This window comes from Rhopalosiphum padi, chromosome 4 (genome assembly GCF_020882245.1).
Source record: "Rhopalosiphum padi isolate XX-2018 chromosome 4, ASM2088224v1, whole genome shotgun sequence".
NCBI lineage: Eukaryota > Metazoa > Arthropoda > Insecta > Hemiptera > Aphididae > Rhopalosiphum > Rhopalosiphum padi.
The window spans coordinates 17,834,469-17,856,225 of NC_083600.1; the positions used below are offsets into that span (position 1 = coordinate 17,834,469).

Consider the following 21,757-nt stretch of genomic DNA (forward strand, 5'->3'; position numbering starts at 1 on the left):
AAATATTGTGTTGACCAGAAAGCATTCCTTTAATTTTATAATAGTTTACTTTACTGAGAGACAATTCTGAAAAATTAATGCGATCGGGTTTTTACTGCAGTAATATTTTTTGTTTATCAATGATAAAAATTTATTAAAAAACAACTAGTAGAGTATAATATATTTTCTCAATATTATTTATATTAATTCTGCTTATTTAACATGAACTTCTTAGTAGCTTGATGACCATCAGGCCTATGTAATTGATAAAGAAGTCTTTCCTGAATTTTTTTCACTGCAGCTACAGTCAAAACAAGGGTTTCATATTTTAGCATGCTGTACACGTTTAAACCTAAAAAAATTTTAAGTATGTAGATAGGAGTTAAATAAATTATACATTTTATTAATAAAAACTTACCATAAACTGGCATCAGATTCATGTGTTTGATTTGATTCAATGCTAAGCTGATATTCCTTGGCATTGTATCGGTACTATAAAAATGTATGTTAAAATCATTAATTTGTACCTAATTATTTAAATATAAAATAATATTATTAATTATAGTTACTCGTCGATAAATAGAACTGAAGGTCCCCATAATCTTGAATCAACTAAATCTTTGATATATCCTGGATCATCTGTTGGTAAATCCAAATTGTTCACTATGTGTAAATCGTCCTAAATAAAACAATTTGTTAACTATGTATGCACATTAATTTAACATAAAATATACATACCTGAATTAGCTTGACTGATAACGTTGAAGTAAGTCCATAAACTCTTTTGTAGAATGGAAGCATATAAAAATGAGTTTTATGAGAGCGTGGTCCGTGTATAACAGATCCCCCTTTAAATAATGGAGAACGTCTAGTACCATGTCGTGCACGTCCTTGACCCTTTTGTGGCCAAGGTTTCTTACTGCTCATGCATACCTCAGCGGTAACTTTGGTATTAGCATAACTCTGTGGTAATAAATTAGGTTTGTTAGACTTGTAAAATAGAAAATATTTGATGTAATAAAAGAAAAAAAACTTACAACATATTTATATTTTCTTTGCCATACAATATTTTCGTGTATTATATCAATTCTAGGTCTCGAGCCAAACACTTGGGGATGTAAATCTATAATTGTAGAAGGACTTTCCTTTATAGTATCTAAATTAGACACCCACGCCTGGCGTAAGTTTGTGTATCCGCCGTATATCATTGGTGGCTCTTCAATTTCAGCTGAAAATTTATAATTGTTTAAACACAAATACAACATTAAAATGTGCAAATAAAACTATTTCACTTACTGAAATCGTCATTTTCAACTGCCACTGTAGACAATCGACATGCCGCTGTGAACGTTGATGGGAGAGCACGAATTTGTTTTGCCAAACAATTTAACAACATTTTTTGATTTTTATTTTATAAACTACAATAAAAAGAACATGGTCTTATGTAATATTATAATTATATTAATATGTAGTAGTATTTAAATACAATTCATGTACCTACCTTTTAATCTACGAAGGTACTTAATGAATAAGAGTTTAAATATAAAATACTTACTCAATAAAAAAAATTATGATAATAGAGTAATTATTTAGTATTTAATAAGTACTATATAATTTTTATGTATATTTATTTGGATTTTGGATTGGATTTACATTATAAGTTTTATGGAATAAAATGCCGTATGGATGTTATCACTTATCAGTTATCACTATTATCATTTAGTATCCCGAATGTAAATATCTTTCCAAGGACTACCAATAATACCAAGACTGAGGTAGATATTATCATCATCAGTGTGCCAATTGGTTCTCAAAATTACACGTTCCCTTTTCGTGGGAAAATTAGATTTGAAAACATTATTTTGATTTAGTTTAAAAATAATACTAGAGAAGAAAATGATATGTGTTACACAAACCGTATTAACTTACAGTCCGTTATTCATGGAAAACTGATAAGTGATAAGCCCGAAAAACTTCCGATGAACAATTAATATTTTATTTAGTATTTATTATACCTGCATATTAATCAATATAAAAATTCTAATAAACGAAATAAACTGACCGAAAAAATTAAAGATGAAGTATTCAGTTTTGTAATGAAAATGTATAAAATTATGCTACTTAAATTAATTGTTTAATGTAATCAAATATTTGGCCGGTGTATTAAGGTAATATTCACATACTTTTTACCACGGATATAGATACTATATTATAGTATCTATATCCGTGCTTTTTACTAACATTACCTATACCTATATAATATATGTGTAAATATTATAGTATTATAATTAGGGCTCGGGACGGGACTTATTGAATTCGCATATTTTTATTGAATAGTCCAATAAATTGCTAAGTAAGACAGAAATTGGTTTCAAGTTGTAACGAAAACGAATTTAAATATATCAAAGAAAAATTGCATATTTTGAGGTTTTAATGAAAACACGCATTTTTTCACAATAGACATGCTATATTTTAAGAGTTTTCTGTGCACTATCGAAGTCGATAAACGTTAAATAAAGATAAGATATTTGAAGGGTTTTTTTTTTAAAAATAGTTTCCTATACGGCTCGTCATTACTCTGCTAGCATATATCAGTCTCGCGTCTTACGGTATCGTGTGCGCATCGTACGATCGTAATGCATTATTTTTATTTTTGTTGTAAATTTTATTACGTTTTGAATTAATTTCGTTTCGCAACAAAAATGCCTAAGCAAATAACGAGTGTTTTATAGTTTAAAAATATATTGCAGAATTTGGGTCAGATGTTTTTTCAGCAGACCAAAATGCATTGTTTTGTAATTTTTGTGAAACGAAAGTGAGCGTGGATAAAAGGTTTATTGTCACCCAACATCTTAAGACGGAAAAACATAAGCGGGCAGCTAAGCGCGTTGAAAATTTTACAAGTTAACTACTTATACAACCATTTATAACGGACGCTACAAAAAAGTCTATATTCAATCACCATTCACCATGTATGTAATAACATATAAAAAATATCAAAATTATTAATCTTTTAATTTCTTGCAAATAAGGATCTATCTAGTGTATATAAAAAAAATATTACTCACATCAACAGTATCTTTGGTAATTCGAGGTTTAAATTTATCGTTCAAAAACTTCATTTCCTCAAACGCAAACCATTTTGAATGATAAATCTCATCTGTTCCTGAACGTCCACTGCTGGCTTCACGTTGCCTCTCTCTTCGGAAAGAAGCTAAAAGGCTCTCCATTTTTTTTTCACTTCGTTTATATCTACCTTAAGTTCTTTGCTTATTTTTCCATCCAAAAAATCCAATTTTTTCTTGACCATTTTATATTGAGGATCAGTAAGATCCCAAAGGATCGGTCTTAATTTATATAAATCTATTAATTGTATACATATTTCGTCATTCCACTCCATAATTACGAGTCAGTGAAATAATTAAAACCACAAAAAAAATGAAATAAAAAACAAAATTCACACTTTTTATTAATTAACCGTTCGGACGAAAGTCACGAATTCTCGATACGGGCCGAATGTCGTTTAAACTGAATGGAGGGTTTCTTTGATCATACCGCTCTTGGGGCGAACGCGACCGTTTACATTGGTTCGTTCGGTAGCATTCGCTTGCGTTCGTTCGTGTTCGGGCTCTAATGTAAACGCACCTTAAGGCTTTGTTGACAGCCAATATACCTATGAATAAATTATTCAATCCATGTTTTAAAGAATTTCTATCGAAGTACACTGGTAAAGATATTCTCCTTCTAAATCAACGTTAAGGAAAGGTTATGTTAATGAAACTTATGAAAATACATTTCAAAAAATTAGAAATTATGTTCAAAATAAATGTATTTGGGTGTCAATAGATGAGAATAACCGTATATTACAGCCAGATATGCGGCAAGCGTTGTTATTGGCATTTTAAATGAAACTGAACGTAGTAAGATTTTTCTTTTACATTCTGGGGAGCTGGAAAAATTTAATCATTCCACAATTTGTAAATTATTTGATAGATCCATGAACTTACTTTGGCTGAACGGTGTTCAGCACGATAATGTATTATTGTGTCTTAGTGACGCTGACCCCTATATGGTTATAGCTGGAAAAGCCATTAAATTATTTTATTCAAAAATTATACACATTACTTGTTTGGCCCATGTATTTCATAGGATCGCGGAAACTGTACGAGCAGGATATCCAAAAGTTGATAAACTTATTGCAAATGTGAAAAAAGTTAGACTATGCGTATAGTGTATAAACGTACAAATACTATTTTTTATTCACATTTGTATTATTAATATTATTTATTAATAATTATTATTTATTAAATTTTATTTAAAATAAAAATAATAAATTAATTACATATTTGAGTGCATAAAACTTTTTTTATGCATATTTTCGTGCATTTTTGATAATATTAATTGTAATGCATTTTTGCATGCATATTTTCATGATTTTCAATACAACAACTTCCGAGTCCTAGTTATTATTGACAGCAGCACATACCTATTTTAAATTGTACATTTCATTCATGACATAATTTTCACTATTATTATAGTGTACACGAGGTTCGGTAAAAAAATATTATACTTACAATAGAATCTATATTTTAATTATTTGATTTTGTTTAGGTATTTAAAGTATTGTTTTTATTATTATTTCAAAATAAGGTATTTAGCTTTTAATAAGCAGTTTTTTATAACAAGTGAGCGTATAACTATTATTATGATGCAATATTAATTTTCAAAAATTTTAATCTTGGGAATAATTTTTTATTGATATTAAAAAAAAAAACTAATATGAATAGAAAATGTCAATATAAACATTTTATGAAAACTTTAGGTATCTGCATCGTTTTTGAATTACAACAAAAATTAAAATAACTTTAGGAAGTTATTTTAGGGGTGAATGTTGAATCTCGTGCATATTTGAACTTGAAATGCTCATAAATATTCGCGAGACGGTTATAAATAAGTAAGCATGTTGTACGGAATATCACTCTTCTTCTTAAAAATATAATAATCGTGATTATTTGTAAATATATTACAAAAAGCTTTGAAACTCGTTATTTTGAAAAAACCATATATATTAAGCATTATCATTTATCTGGGTGAAGATGTAGGTTTACCTCTACATACGAAACATTATGATCAGGTGTGTTACCAAAATAATATACACACATAAAACATACAAAAATCAAATTTTATTTTTTTTATAGGGTCCATGATCACCTGTAGACCAATAATCATATGCTGAATATTAAGTTGGCTTCAAAATTGTACATTTTTTTATTTTTCACGGTTAGTGGTTAGTATGTAACAGAGACGATATATTTGTAATAATGGGCCTAAATTGCCTATCTAACACGCCGTGTTAAACTTATACGTATATCAGAGATTTTTGCTTATGTACGGAATTTTATTAAATATTCTTTCAGTTTGAATAATTCTTTGTAAATATTTACTAAAGATATCTTTGTGACGTAATTACAACTATTTTTGTTCATTTCTGTGTGCTTAATTAATACAATTAATTATTTCCTTACGCTGAACACCTGTATAGAGTTAAGAATAAAAAAAACTTTATTTAAAAAATGGTTAGTGGTGTTAATTGTTAAGGGTAAAAACAGAAAATGTGATATAATAAAGGTACGCTGGATACCGCTTTGCTATACAGAAGTTCCAAGTAGATTACGGTAATGAATTTGTTCAATTTGTATTCAATTGATACTGTATTGATATATACAATTTTATGTTGTATAGGAATAGGATAAACGATCCTGAGAGTAGACACGATCTGTCAGCCTTTATCAGTGATTCTCAACCGGGGTGAAACGAATTCTCCACCAATTTCTCATTAAATTTAGACAAAACATTATTATTTTAATTCTTATTATTTTTATTTGCTAATTTAAATTTTCAAGTATCAACTTTATTGAACCTAGCAACTTAAATAAAAGAGTATACTTACCTACTTATTATTTTTCTGCGTACTGTGTAAATATTTTTTTTTAATAAAAGAATAATCATAACGTTTATAGTTATGAATGTTTATTATTAGGATATTAGGGCGACGTAGTGTTTGATTCTAGTGGTACATGAATTAAAAAAAGGTTGAGAATTACTGACCTATATAGGTATTATTTAATATATTTCATGACTTTTTTATGATTGCTATTGAAGTAATTTATTTAATAATAGTACATACGATAAATAATGTATATATACATTTATATTTTTATATCATATATTATCGTTATTAACTTTTGAGGCAATACCGCCTTACTGTAGAACGGCATGAATACGTTCATCGTATAAATAGGCAGTAACTTAAAATTAATTTAAATAATTTGAAAAATTAATTGCGTATTGTATAGTAAAATGTATAATATAGGTACATGAAAATGTCATGTCCAATGAATATATTGTTATTGGATAATACTGAAATAACTAACGTTATTCTTCATTTAAATATCTAATGTCATCCAAATTTGAACTTAAAATGTTTATAAAAAACTCGCATTATTAGTTTATTTAGCTGATCTCGCTTTATTATATTTACCTTTTGTCTGCATATAATAATGATAATAAATTGTACATTGAATACGTTAGTTTTTTGCTATTTAAAAACTAATGAAATCGTCTTAACGCCGGTACAACACCAATACTTTGCAATTTGAAGGTATCATCTACTACAATATTTGAGAAAACAGTAACAATTTTAGCTAATTAAAATCGAACCGCGGAAAACCTAAGGCTGCCGTTTCCTCGACATAGCACTATGACAATTTCTAATCACGAAGTCTAGTTCGAAAGTTAAATTTACCTACCAACTCGCTTTTTTTTACTTTGATGGTGTCTATAGAGTATTATGTAATTCATCCAAGTTTTATGTGTATCTATAGATACTATATATATAAAGTAAATATTAAAGCTATTTTATTTTGACTTAAAATATAAGACAAGAGCTATACAGCTTTTATAATTGATAATATATAAATTATAATTAAAGTTACTAATTTGATATAGTGTGTAAGAATATATTGTATATTTAACACAGTTGTTAGCCCTTTAAGTAAAGTATAGTTAGACAATCTAAAATATATGATAAAAAAATGTTTTCTTTAAAATTATTTATTATATTTATTTTTGTCTGTTAAATTGTGTGCTTGTATTTTTCAGTCTTAACTGAGACAAAAAAATAATATTATTTATATACGTGTAAGTTTTCGATAACAATAGTCATATCAAAAACATATTTTATTCTTAGGCTTTTAGCCTGTAACCGAAATCAACAATTTTAAGCCTCCAGTGGCTAATGTTACTCAAAATCTAACATGTATTTAAACACATAATCGTATAATTCATATCTTAGTAAAAATATTATATCAATGCATATTCAAATTATTAAACAGTAATACAACATGCAAATGATTTTTTTTGTCCTCATAAAATAAAATATTAATTAAATATAACTATACGACATATATAGGTACATGGAATATTCGAATATATTATATTTATTTTGGCAGTTGTAAACATAAAATAAACGAAGTAATAATTTTATTAAATATTCAAATGCCTCATATTCAATGGCAACATGAATATTTAATATACATATTATATAAAAAAAAAAATTTAAATAAAACATTTTAATTGTATGTTTTTTCAATAATAGAAATTTTATATTGTATTACAATAAAAACAAATATGACTTTATACAGGCCAGTCAAAAATTACAGAAACTGTAGTTAGAAATTATTATTGCTTACAAAAACTATCGAATTACAAAAAAAAAAATATATATATATATTAACAAAATTAACATTTTTTGTACCGCTTAAATGGTAATAAATAAGAACAAAAAAATTTAAAATAAATACAATATTTATAGTTAAAAAAAAATGTATAATTCATACACTATAAAATAAAATAACGGTGAATAGTGATTCAATTAAAATTAATAAAGCATTTTTAAAGTAAAAATTAAAAATGTGATTATCTAAGTAGTAACGAAAAATCTGTGCGAACAGAATAACAAAATTTCATCTCAGAGGTATTAGTGACAAAAAATTCTGTATGTTCGAACTCAATAAAACAATAATTATACAATAATTTTTAAAAATTAAAAAAATAGGTAATTAAAGTCTTAAAATAATTTTTATGCAACATTTAAAAACATTATTACGATGTAGTACAAAAAATCAAAACAATGCGACATATAAATACGTGTAACACATCTCACACCGCTTTTCCCGAAATCCGATCAAAATAGGTACAAGCACCAAATTTTAGCGTTAGGAAATGAGTTCGGGGTATTATCGAGTTGAAAAACGAGTCTCTAAGTTTAATATTTATAACGAGATAAAAAATATTATAATGTCTAAAATGACACAGCCATATTTATGTTTTTATAAAACGATTAATAATTAAAAATGTTAATCGCTCACAGCCATTAACGGTTTAGGTATTCACTTTGGTTTTCGGATGAAACGCAACACTAGATAACCTAACAATCTGAACACGATAAGGAAGCCGAACAGTATCATTGTGTTCAGCCATAATGGGAACGATGCACCTTGTGCGTTTACAATGTCCAACGCTGGTATAAAATTAGATGAGTTGGTTTTGCAAACATTATACATGGATTGTTTTCCACACCTGTGTAAAAAACATTGCTACGTTAGTATATAATACGAAAAAGGGTAAGTAGATATATAAAGATAGGTACTATAGATAATTATAGCGCATATATTATGTGCTAATAGGTATACAGTGGTTCCAAAGAGAACCAAAACTGGCCTTGTACATAATATTTTGCTTATCACCAGTTATATTTTATTATATACCTAATTAGATACAAATTATACACTTAGGTAAATATAACAAATGCTAAATCCTGATATCTCAAATACAAACTACGTCTAATTTGTATATTTAAATTACAGATAAAAAAAAGTATAGATAAACCACTAATACTTGCAGTGATTTACTCATCAATTCAAAAATAGGTGTAACTATTTATTATATAAATAAAATCTGCCTATAAAACGAACTCCTCATGAATTTCGATTTTTTTATTTAATTGTATGTTATTTGTTATTTGTTTAGGAATTATTATCAGAAAATGTATAAGCAACAAGATCATTTATTTTTGTAATCACTACTTTTTTTAACAAACGGAGTGAAATAGAATAATTTAGAAAATTTTAATTCATTATTTTTTATAATCGATTTTTTAAAATTTTAATGTTATTTCTTCGAAAAAAATTGAAATTCCATTAAGGGTCAAGTAAATCCCCTCGCACCCCTCAAGATGTGGATTTCGACGCAATTGCATATAGATATTTTATTATACCAGAGCATTTTAGTTACATAATATAAAACATCGGTAAGGTTAGGTAAAATACATGGTTGATACTTACATGATTGGTTCCCCGTCGCTAAATTCGACGATTTGCATATTTTGGTAGGCATAATGTACCATACTGAGATACTGCATCCACTGCAACCAGCTAGGAATATTTGTCGCCAAGTAGCCGCCAAAAAGTTGTGTGGCCAGTGTGTACAAGGCGCTGATTGTAATCGAGACTTGCATGTCCATGCAAAACGCTCCCACGAAAAATCCGACGCTCTGTTAATGGAAAAGACATTTTTGTTAGCAATCAGATAAATTACACGAAAAAGTATATTCTAATTGAATTTACCTGAGCGACGATGGTGTTTAACAGTAGAAACATTAATAGGGTGAAGAATGTACTAAAACTATGCATGCCGAGCATTGGGTAGGAGATCAGATGATAGACGGCTGGCAAGGTGATTGTCAACGGCAGTTCGCCGACCATTTTGGCCAGGTAATACGCGCTCAAACGATACGCTCCACTCTGGCGTTCTTTATTAATAACTTCTCTTTCGGGCGGGACTGTATTAAACAATAAAATCACAATTATTGATAAAATTATAGCTATGAATAATGTACATAGTACATATTATAACTCGATAGACTCATCTTTTCGAACGAGTATTATAATAAAATATTGTATAGATACTTACAAGAAGACAGTGTACCAAAATGGGCAAAAAGCATCCAATAAGTAGTGGAAAAGAACATCCATCCCTGGATGTTATGCAACGATTCTTCAGTACGAGGCAATTGAAACCACAGCAGACCAGCTAATAAGCCAAGCGCAATGGTTTGCACCCAGTTCAGAGTGCTCAACATTTGAGGACGCGCTTCTTGGAAGTTTCTCTGACTCAATACCTAAACAATAAAATACAATATAAATCCTGAGTCTCATTATATTCATACTGTTTAATGTTATGTTATTACTTTAAACTGTGTCCAAAAGCTGGTGGGCCATTGCCAAGTAAAGTCTTCGTCAGACGTAGAAGTTGAAGAATGGCTCTGGCTGTCCGGCCATAAAGTTCTCGCTTCGTCTTCGTGAACTGCAGTAAAGGTAAAAATTAAACAATGTCGATTCTGTAGTATGTTTACTCTAAAATACTAAATTTTGTACATACCTCTAATAGTAGTATAACATTTTTCATTGCTGTCTGTAGATGAGTCGCTGAACGCTGTACAAATATGACCATTGGTAGCATTCATGGGCCATTGATAGTTATCTGTATATAAGCAAACTATTAGATGTCATTGTGTATAGAATATTAGTTGTTTAACATTTATGGGTATTAGGTATATTTAATTGCGATAAGATAGTGATTTTTTACAATAAATAATAATAATTATACCATTGCTGTGATTGTGACGATAGTTATTTAGGTACTTGTCACACGTGCAGTTCAAATGTAACAATTCTTGTTGATAATAATCGTCCTGGGCTTGTTGTGCGGCTGTTATTATCTTTTGTTTCATTTCTTCCGTGCCTTTTACTTGTTCCACTATATATAAATTATATCGCAGTATTAGTAAAATATAACCTCAAAAGGCTAAAGATAATAATTAAACACCATGTTTAATGAGACTTACGAATGAAATCGGCTGGATTGTAATGTGGGGCTATCGTCATTCCAATGTTACTAAAGAAACTTACTACTTTATTGATGTCACCAAAGTATGCAGTCTATATATAAAACATAAAAATAGTCTTATATTGTAATATATATATAGGAAATTATTATGCGGTGTAACGCAATATATAAAGTAAGAACATTTTAAATGATTTTTTTTTTTAGTTTATCGTACCTGTCCATTACAGATCAAAAGTAGTTGGTCAAACATATGAAATATTTGCGATGACGGTTGGTGAACAGTAACAACAATAGTTTTTCCTTCTTTTTCGGCATATTTCTTTAGCGACAACATCAGTTTGTATGCCGAATGAGAGTCTAGTCCAGTCGTGGGTTCCTATATTTTAAAGAGTCAATTATTAATTTAACATAAACTAGTTGTTCATTTTCGACTATTAAGTCTTATACTTACATCTAGCAGCATTAATGCGGGATTGGTTAAGAGTTCGCAAGCGATGTTTGCTCGTTTCTTTTCACCCCCGGACAAACCACGCTTCATATAGTCCCCGATAACTAAAATAAAACAAAGTACATATATATGCGATTAGTTTAGTATACTTATTATTATAGGACATAAAAAAAAAATAATGTGCATACAATATATTTTAATTATATATAAGTTTAATCAGTAACTATTTTAGAATATTATTAATTAATAACAGAAAGTCGATTTTATTGTTAAACACAATTTAACATTATAATTATAGTTGATAAAAAAATAAAAAAATATTTAATTAATAATAACAAGGAAACTGGTGATTTAATATTACTGCATCAGCGCTATTATGTTATATTGTCTTTGCCTACAGCACTGCATCTGTGTTCGGTATAGAAACATAATATCAAATACCAATATAACATATACGAATCAAGGTACGGTAATTTATTGACGGTGAATTATTCATTTTATAAGAAAACGGTAAACTGAATATGAATTCGAAGAAAACATCTAAACTCTGTACCGATAAGCTGCATACATTTTCGAGAACGTATAATATAATATAATTATATTATGACTATATTATAAAAACAAAAGGCGTGGTTTTATCAAGTTTACTAAATGGCAGTCTCGCAAGTTGCCAAAATCGCTATTATAGTTTATTACACACCCTTCAAAAACTAAAACGACAGACGTGCATGATTTCAATTACTGAAACGTTGGAGATGTTCGTTTTTTGTTTTAGAAATCATAACATTGCTTACGACGTTGAGTATGTAGGTACTCCGCATGATAATTTATATCATATTATATCGTGTGTATAATGTATATATTATATAAATATATATATTATATACATTTTAAAATAAAGGTATAGATAATGCACGGCCATCGTACACACACACACACACACACATAAATATTTATATATATATATATAGCGTAATATTAAGGGTAACCTTGGCTAACCTTTATGATAGATTAGCGTATAATACTCATACATATTTGTTATTCGCTTTTTTTGTATTTTCGATGTGGTTTTATTTCTCGATCGGTTATGCAACCACATTACTGCTACAGCGCCGAACAAAGCACACTCGTTCAGCAGTCCTCATGTGTGTGTGTTTGCACGGCGTACACATAATATCATTTCCAACGATTATTCTAATCTAATTTATTATATCGATCTATTATAATATATGAGCGCGCGCACCGTTGTTAATCGAAACCCGGTGCCTATAATAATGTATACTACGGATTTACATACTTGTATCTTGACAGTTGTTCAGATCGAGCACGTCTATGATGTGATCAACGTACTGCATTTTCTGGCTGTGAGATAATGAATCGGGAAGTCTCAGCAGTGCCGCGTACTGCAATCGCGAACATGAAAAGAAAACGAGACTTTATAATACTATAGTTATTATTATTACTTATTAGTAACTAAATATAATTATATAGCACGCATCGACGTTTATGCATTATAATAACGATTATCGCCGCCATTAAAATGTTATTATTTGTAAATATTTTTTTCCAAACTACATTTTATATTATTGTGTTTAAATACGAAAGACATACCTCGAGTGTTTGTCTCATAGTCAGGTCCGGGAAGAAGATGTCTTGTTGTAATACATAACAGATGCGCCGCTTACACCGCTTGTTGAGACGTTCGCGATTCAGATGTATGCACCCCGAATCCAACTTTGTCCGGCCCGACAAACAGTTTAACAAAGTCGTTTTACCACATCCTATAAAATATAAAAACGAATAATAGAAATTATTATTAACATTATTAGCGCGATTGGTCTATAAATATAAGTAATATCTTTTTCTTATATATAAAAATCTCGTGTCACAGTGTTTGTCCGGGATGAACTCCAAAATTACTGGACCGACCTTGATGACATTTTTACATTGTGTGTATTTTGGTCCAACTTAAAAGATAGGATAGTTTTTATCTCCATTAAGGCCCTATAAATTTTTGCAATACGCGGGCAACGCCGTGTCGGGACAGCTAGTTTTTTTTATAAAATTCTGGTTTCCTAAGGTTGAATATCGTTAAAAACATCTGATTACGTCTCATAGATATTTATCGTAATGTAGAAACAATTTAATTAGCAACAATTATTTATTAAGTTATCATAATGAAAAAAAAAATACGTGTTATTTTCGTGAAATACTCAACTATATTATATAGCATTATTAATTTCCATAATCTGTAATTTTTACCTATGTCAGTGACAGAATATAGTAATAAATTATAGATACAGATAAATTATATAATTATATAGATTATTGGACTTTATTTATCTAATGGTATAGCATCACAAAGAACGTAGGTATCAAATATACCTCAACAGATGAGGGGGTAAAATGTTTAAGGTCAACTGATGTTTATTTTTTTTTATATCATAAGACAGGGATGGTGGGTCGTGATCCTTTTTTATCTGGCCCGTGCTACATTTACAAATTACTTAATTTAATTTAATTTTTTATACTTATAAAATCGATTTAATTTTTATCGTAAAACGTAGATATGAATTATCCAAAGAAAGAGATATATTTAATGCTCTAAAAACTCAATTGAGCCATTCGGCGGTTTTAAAAATTGTCATCAGTCGTGACTGATGGTACAGGAGCTTTATTTTTTTAACTTTTTATGCTGTTTGGCCAGCTATATTTTAAAGTTCTAAAAATTGGCGCTCAAGTAACTTTGAGTTTTCCACCCCAGTTATAGGATATTGGTTTATAAAAGTGGTTGAAACTTAGAACTGAAGAGTTTTGAAGTTCAAAAGCTGCTCTCCAGGGGTACCTAAATACATTCAAGGTAGTTCATTTTTTAACGTTTATTAATTTAAAAAGTGTGTAATGCATAATAGTCAATTAATACCTATATAACCTGTATCTTCTATAATATGTATTATATTTTTATTGTTTAAACACTTTAACGAGTATTTAATTTGTATAAACGTTCGTGCATTTTGTGTCTATTCCTTTTTTAAATTCAATAATTTCCTCGGACGTTGCCTATAACTAAATATATCATCATTGTGTTGATGTATTGTACCAGCTATTTCATATATTTATATATAAATGAATGAAGTATAGTATCAAACTCACCCGAAGGACCCATTACGGCTAACACCTGCCCTGGTTTAACGATTCCACTGATGTTCTTCAGCACGTGTCTCTTGTCGTCTAACGTCACCGTCAGGTTGCTAAAAGTCAGCTCGATTGGCCGATGTGCGGGCAATGGATGCATACATCCTGGAGGTTCTTGCGCGTTCACCCCGTTTTCCAACCTGTAACAGTTTATTATAAAACTATTATTAAAATTTAATAATATTAAAAAATTTGTACCTATGTAAATACTTCATGGTCTAAACGGCATGAATTTAAGCATTGCTGCGGCGTACATGCAATTCTAAAATATATATTAAACTTTAATGTTTTTTTTCGACCGACGACGTTATTCGGTTAATTTCGATTATTTGATCAAGAGACAAAAATGTTATTACAATAGGTTCACCGACCCACGTAATGTATAACGCTGCAGCAGATGTCAACGAACCAGCTATATATATTTACCAGACGAAAACATCGCACGCAAATATATTATGTGTGTGTGTGGACCGATTTTTATTCGACATTGCGAATTTTCGGGTCTCGCAATCATTTAGCATCAGTTAACACCGATTAAAAAACCATACACAATTTCATTTATTCCCAAATTACGTCTATTATTATTATTGTTATTTATTATTCAGCTCGTGTGATGTATTATACGAGTGCAGCAAATGCGCAGCAGCAGTATTTTGTTTTCTCCGTTATACAGCCATAATAATGTATACGCCGCCGACTTGACGATAAATACATTTATTGTTATTATTCACTGCATATATTTTGTCCGTCTGCAGTGATTTCGCTATGTAAAAAGCAGATCGAGCTACGGTTTATAATATTTATTACATACCTACTTCCCAGCTCGCTGGACACAAATAACAACGTTGATATAACGTAACGGCATAGTACTGCGCGAGAGTTGATATCATTTATGGTATAATGAGATAAAGCTTCACAATGACCTTATCCGATTTCAAAATACGCTTTAAAATTTTTAAAATATTATGTAACGCGTTAGAACTGTTGTAGTTGTTATGATATTATGGCGCTAACCCATCCCGCTGATATGGCGAAAATAATAATAAAGCGATAAGAACCAAAGATTCGTGAATCGTAATGATAGTATTATTTGTTACGAGTATAATTTTTTTTAACATGTATAATCTGTCGCTCAAAAGATTCTGTGTTACGTTTATCGCTGTATACCTAGACGGTTTCTTTTGAGTTGCATCTAACTCCAATGCACTGTATTTCAGCATTACATGTCGGATCGATGAAAAACACTTATTTTTTGTATTATAAAACAACCTATAACTACTTATCAAGTTTTTATTTATGATTACAATATATTATTGTAGGTTGTAATTAAATCTAAACAAACTAAATTGCTATAAACGCTGCGTATAGTAGATTATTAGACCGCGTAGGCTGAATCTGCAGATATTATAACTGCATAACAGATGTCTATCGTATTGAGCGTACATTTTATTGTGACAGATGTCTGAGATAAATGTGTCTCTTCGTGATATCATAAGTTGTTGTAATATTGTGTTATTCGAAATACATATTTTACACCGCGTCCTTTGATGTTAAAAAACATCGTTTCAACACCGCATTTATTTGCGCAGTCATAGTTGCATTAATTTGCCAACGAAGACGACTATTATACTAGTCTTTTGAAAAAAAAAACTCGACACATTTAAATATCAATTAATATGTATAATGTATATACATCATGTACCGCATATAGTATAAAGTTAAATAGTGCATTAAAATACGCATTCCTCAACTATTATGCACAATCTGACCGTTTACTATTATTATAGTCCACGGTCGTAGCTACATATATAGTGCATATAAAAATGTATTGATTGCAATCGTAACGGCTAGGCGAGCGTATGAGTTGAAGTATAATTATTATATCATGTATGCGTTTTAATCGTTTTCCGTTTTATTATTATTATTTTTTCTAGTTGGCAAGCGTCACACGAAGTCAATAACTTATATGCACTGACGGCTGCAATATATATATATATATACCCGCTCCTTTAAGCTATATTATAGGTATATAATGATAATATATTAATAAACGACCGCGAGTTCTACACCACTTTCTATTTCTCTTCGTTTCAGATGACCTGCTGACAAGACCGGTTAAACTTCATCGGAACGTATAGCTGGTACGCGCTGCACTATAGGTATATATAATATATACACTGCACGAATATAATAAAATAATAATAACACAATATCTCGCATAGTTAATAAAAAAAAAAACGTAGTCATCATTTCATTTTAATCTGATGATCGATTTAATTTAACTTTATGATTATAATACATAAAAATTAATAATTTATTCAGAACCGGGGGTACTATATAATAAATACATTTGATGGAAGAGGTCAAAGTTTACCTGTAGAAAGCTCATAATATTATACTTTACTAATTTAGGTTTGCCATTTAATATATAAGCACACTTTCTACAGCTATATGAATACGATTTTTTCTTCGCCAACAATACTGACGAAAATTTTTTTTACATCATATAAAATATAGTATGTAGGTAAATACGAAATTGACTGATATAATAAAGATTGAAAATATATTTAAATTCCGAATAAACTCCTATATAAATTGTATGGTTTAATGATAATAATTGACAAACAAAAAAAAAAATTTTAAAAATCAACTTACAAACAATCCGCGAGAAGTTTCTTGATCATTTTGCATCGAGAGCGCTGCAAGGTGTTCTAACCGCGAACAGTGAACGCACTGTATTAAAATAGTGTAGTACGTGAGTGGTGTGTGCCCGTTAAAATGCGATAGGAGGAAAAAATATTTCAAAACTATTTAGTCATTGGTCCACTGATAAAAGACCATCAGCAACACTTGGGCGGATGTAGGCCGTGCGAACTGTATTATTATTATTATTATTATTATTAAATGTTTATATACGTTTTATCGACTACCCGTGTACTCGGCCGGCCGGTATTATATTTTTGCTAACCATCGAATTATTTTTTTTCTTATTTACACATTAAACATTTTTGATAAATCCGTTTTGGAGTTTGCAAATATGTGTGTGTGTGTATATCGCGATTGTGTCTGGGCGCGGGGACATTCCGTTCGGACCGTGAGAGCTGCTATTGTTTGCCATAGCAAAAAAAAAATACAATTTCCGGAAAACAAGACGGAGATAAAAATATAGTTCGATAAAAATGAATAATTATATATAGGTGTATAGCCACCGCAGTCGATTCTATTTCTCTGTTTTTTTATTCATGATAATCTACGCGATTTTCACGAGAAACGTTTTAATCGGTCAACGTCCTTTATATAAAATTATTTTATATAGATGTAAAATCGCAATTTTTTGTTGCAATAATTGATAACAAGTATGTAGTATTTTTAATTCTACTGTTTTAAATTCACTGCAAATCCTGAAACTCGTATTACTACGTAAGATAATATATACTTGTAGCAAAACTTTCTACAATTTATATATATATTATATGTAAAGAAACCAAACAGTGTACCATATGAACTTTATTTATATAACTTTTCCCATGACTAAACTGTGTGTATAGTCATTGAGTATATTATAATATAATAAATATTATATTCATATGAATAAAGTTTAAAATTTAAACAAAACGTAAACAAACCTATACGTAAAAACGAAAGTATAATATAATATAATAGACGGATTGCACATATATGTTTGTGATATAAAAATAACGTATATTATATTCATGTAAGAAACGTAAATTTTAAATTAATTCAATTTCAGAGCTGGTTGCTGGTTAGGTTAGTAACTATCTACATTTAAACCGTTCTGCATTATTCAATACTTCGATGTGCCCTCTATAATATAAGATTGCATTTCGTGAGACGACTCAGTTTTTTTTTTTGTATTCTTAAAGAAAACTAGTCAGTAAAAGTGTTGCAGACGGTTCAACGAACTCTAAAATGTTCAAATGAATATGTACGGTTCGGAAAACGATTTTGATGGTTATGCATACTTGATAGTATATTATATCGGTTTGTATAGTAAAAATAATAAATTCTTAAAACAAAAACCAACACAATTAATGTCATAGGTACGGCTCGAGTGCATTCCGTAATAACGTCAAAATCGCAGTGCTACTCGTAATAACGAAACGTAAAATACTAATACAAATATACATATTATAATGTATACGTGCACGCGTATGGAACCCGCTGCAATTAAACGTGAAACGGCTGACTGTTATTATTATAATCGTAGTACTAAATTGCTGCGTTGGGTACCTTACGGCTGACAATATAATATTACATTAATACGCGCTATATTTAACGTAAACGAGATTCTGCGAATTCGCTTCCGAGGTGATTGATATTTCAATGATACATATAATAATATTATAACGAATGTTGTCGCGTCGGTTTAAATTTCTAACGGCGTCCGACGATGATGATAATAATAAGATCTCGCGCGATCGTTCGTATAAATATATAATATTATTGTAATAGTCATGAGGCGAAAACCCGGACCAAAAACACAATTCACAAAATGCACGCGAGCAATAGGTAACTCGTAATAAGTACACCTATATAACTACGGGCACAGAGTGTGCGGTGTGCGCGTACGAGTCGTGTCCACAACACATTTATCTGCATAAAAAGCGCGATCAATGACCCCTATTTATTATATATATTTATTTGTTTAATAATAAACGCGCGGCGCGTCGACAACGTCTCGAAGTCAGTATTAAGACCGTATTGTATTATATAACGCCGAAGTCTGAGCGAATGTTCGTCTGATCCAAAAAAAAAAAAAAAAAAATAAAAAATAAAAAAAAATTCATGATTTTCGATGCTGCGCCGCGCCGCCGCCGTCAAAACACAATATTTGCGCGACTTTCGTGTATACGATAAAATAACGACAGAAATACCGCCGGCGGCACACGCCGCGTGCGTGTGTCATAAATAATTATAATATAATATACGCGAGTTAAATATATTATATTATAATAATTATAATGTAGTCATTATATATCGCTGCAATACATTATATATTATAGCTATATAATATACGCGTTATAATGGAAATCCGTTCGGGTAAACGACTCGCATCGGCCGCAGTGGTGTTTTTTATTTTATTTATATTATATTATATTATTGTTATATATTATTATATTTTGTCGTCGCCGCATTATATACAGGTGAAATCGGACGGGGGAGACCGAGCGGGGAAATGCGCCGCCGCCGCCGCCGATGCCGTTCACTAGGGCAATGGGTCCGGAATGCGGAGCAGCGCACGACGATTTATAATACACCTATAACACACGGCGGTATACGTACACGTATATATATATATTATATATACATATAATACTGGTGTGCGTATCCTCGGCTGAAAAAAAATAACCGCACAACAAAACGCGAGCGGTGAGACGGATACGGAGCGAGAGAGAGAGAAATAATAAATAATATGTATAATAATAATAATAAAAAAAAAAAAAAAAACAATAATAATAAAGGTGTGCGATGATAATATAATAATAATAATAATAATATAATCGTTGTGCGGGCAAGTAGGTCGCGGCGGTAAATTTTTTCGCGGCGAAGGAGAGGACAGTGTGTATAATATCGTATCGAACGTTGTATTATTATATACGTAAATGATATACAGCCGCGAAGAGGGGTGGGATCGGTTTGGCGTGGAGGGGGTAGTGGAAAGGGGGGGAGGCGACTGGGAAATGGTCGGTCGGCGGAGGAGAGGGTGACGACGACGAGGAGGAAAAGGTGGCGGCGACGACGATCATAATCGGTCAGTGACTCCCGGGCGGCGACGTGACGAGACGCGCGCGCGGAGGGATGTGCGCGTAGGGGGGTGCGGAGAAGGGGAGGACCGCGGGTCGGCCGCGCTCACACCAGATTTCCTTGTGCTGTATCCGCGCGCGAGTGCCATCACCTCCTCCACCGCCGATATACCTATATACATATGTATACACTCCACCCACCTTAAATATAACATTATTATGTTATATATTATTACGATGGCGCGCGCGTTAACAAAATATACCGTAACCGGCAGTGGTTGTAACGCGGTATTATTAAAATAATAATAATAAATAATACATATATATATATATATATATTACTCGAATATGTGTGTTGGTTGCGACTTGTCGGGGGCCTCTTTTGTTCGAATTATTATTATAATATTATTTATTATAGTGCCTCTACATATTGCTGTCGGTGTTTTGGCAGACCGTTATTATTATTGCACAATCGCGGGCGCCCCGCACAATTATATTAAGTAGGTATCGCGATAATAATTACAATATTATTCGGCAACGGCTGCAACAATGCCCTCTCCCCACCACCTTCCCACCCACCCACTGCAGGTCTCGCCGGCGTCGTATATATTTAATAATATAACATCGCGTAGACACTCGGGGTCAACGGCCGGCGACGGATCCGGCCGACTAGCGCGTCTTGTCACCGTTTTCGCCGGTATGATCGACGCGTCCCTTTCCCCCCCCCCCTCCCCCCAATCCATCCATCCATCCTGAACACAGTTAGGTGCGCAAGAAGATTATACCAATGACTATTATAGTATACGCGGGCTGGCGGATGGGCGACAAGGACGCTGCGCGATTTTCCGGGCGCTGCAAGGACGGACACGCGACCGGGACGAGCCCATTGTGTGTGTGTGTGTGAGTGTGTATTTGGAGTGTACGCGCGCGGCGGGACGGACGGCGGCGGTTCTATAGGCGAAGCGGCGGCGGTGGCGGTTATAGCGCGTATACACACGAATCTGGGACATAGTTCAACGGCCGGCTAACCGCAGCGGAACAACAACCAGGCTATATACACTATTGTTATTATTATTATTATTATGCACATATATACGTCTTGTCGGTTTTGTTTTTACCTTTTTCACCTCATCGCGCTCGCGTTTAATTATTCCGTACGTCTTGGTCTCGATATAAAATATATAATGTGATTCTGTATTCCTAATGAGACAATAATACGTACATCGAATTCGTATATTTTGTAGTACATATATTATACAGACATATACGCCTGTATCTATAGTATAGCAACCACCCCTGTGACTCTCGTCACGGGCATAGCGGCAAATACCCGTGAAGAAAATCAAAGTTAATCGTTTTTGCGAGGTGCGTGATGGTTATGAGGAAATGCTCTCGTCGCCGC

The 21,757-nt window shown here is 31.4% G+C and overlaps 2 protein-coding genes across 4 annotated transcripts in view; both read right to left on the reverse strand.

Moving 5' to 3' along the window:
* Positions 1-3: 3 nt before the first annotated feature.
* LOC132928835 (large ribosomal subunit protein uL4m) lies at positions 4-1,688 on the reverse strand. 2 transcript variants are annotated; one of them, XM_060993745.1, is made up of 7 exons: positions 1,535-1,688; positions 1,276-1,397; positions 1,017-1,207; positions 718-942; positions 549-658; positions 398-471; positions 4-331 (listed from the first exon to the last, which is right to left on the reverse strand). In XM_060993745.1, exons 2-7 carry the CDS (start codon positions 1,373-1,375, stop codon positions 183-185), a joined length of 849 nt encoding a protein of 282 aa, XP_060849728.1. In that variant the 5' UTR covers positions 1,376-1,397; positions 1,535-1,688; the 3' UTR covers positions 4-182. The 2 variants fall into 2 exon arrangements, with proteins under 2 accessions (XP_060849728.1, XP_060849727.1); XM_060993744.1 differs by having other exon boundaries at positions 1,481-1,657.
* Positions 1,689-7,203: 5,515 nt separating this feature from the next.
* Positions 7,204-21,757, reverse strand: part of LOC132928721 (uncharacterized) — a 53,715-nt gene continuing 39,161 nt past the window's right edge. Inside the window, exons 1-14 of one of the 2 annotated variants that reach the window (XM_060993576.1) lie at positions 17,246-17,364; positions 14,549-14,730; positions 13,007-13,176; positions 12,693-12,798; positions 11,399-11,499; positions 11,162-11,323; positions 10,946-11,039; positions 10,708-10,857; positions 10,480-10,581; positions 10,289-10,404; positions 10,012-10,219; positions 9,666-9,880; positions 9,384-9,592; positions 7,204-8,619 (exon numbers count right to left, since the gene is read on the reverse strand). In XM_060993576.1, coding sequence (XP_060849559.1) covers positions 8,430-8,619; positions 9,384-9,592; positions 9,666-9,880; positions 10,012-10,219; positions 10,289-10,404; positions 10,480-10,581; positions 10,708-10,857; positions 10,946-11,039; positions 11,162-11,323; positions 11,399-11,499; positions 12,693-12,798; positions 13,007-13,176; positions 14,549-14,730; positions 17,246-17,274 — 2,034 coding nt within the window. In that variant the 5' untranslated portion in view covers positions 17,275-17,364 and the 3' untranslated portion in view covers positions 7,204-8,429. Of the gene's footprint in view, positions 8,620-9,383; positions 9,593-9,665; positions 9,881-10,011; positions 10,220-10,288; positions 10,405-10,479; positions 10,582-10,707; positions 10,858-10,945; positions 11,040-11,161; positions 11,324-11,398; positions 11,500-12,692; positions 12,799-13,006; positions 13,177-14,548; positions 14,731-17,245; positions 17,365-21,757 lie in introns of those variants that run through there. The other variant, XM_060993574.1, reaches the window with a different exon arrangement.

Bases quoted from the DNA above. Each gene is read 5' to 3' on its own strand.
- LOC132928835 (XM_060993745.1), bottom strand. From the start codon at position 1,375: ATGTTGTTAAATTGTTTGGCAAAACAAATTCGTGCTCTCCCATCAACG. The intron at 1,208-1,275 runs GTAAGTGAAATA...ATAAATTTTCAG, and splicing joins AGTTGAAAATGACGATTTCA to CTGAAATTGAAGAGCCACCA. The intron at 332-397 runs GTAAGTTTTTAT...AAATTTTTTTAG, and splicing joins GAATCTGATGCCAGTTTATG to GTTTAAACGTGTACAGCATG.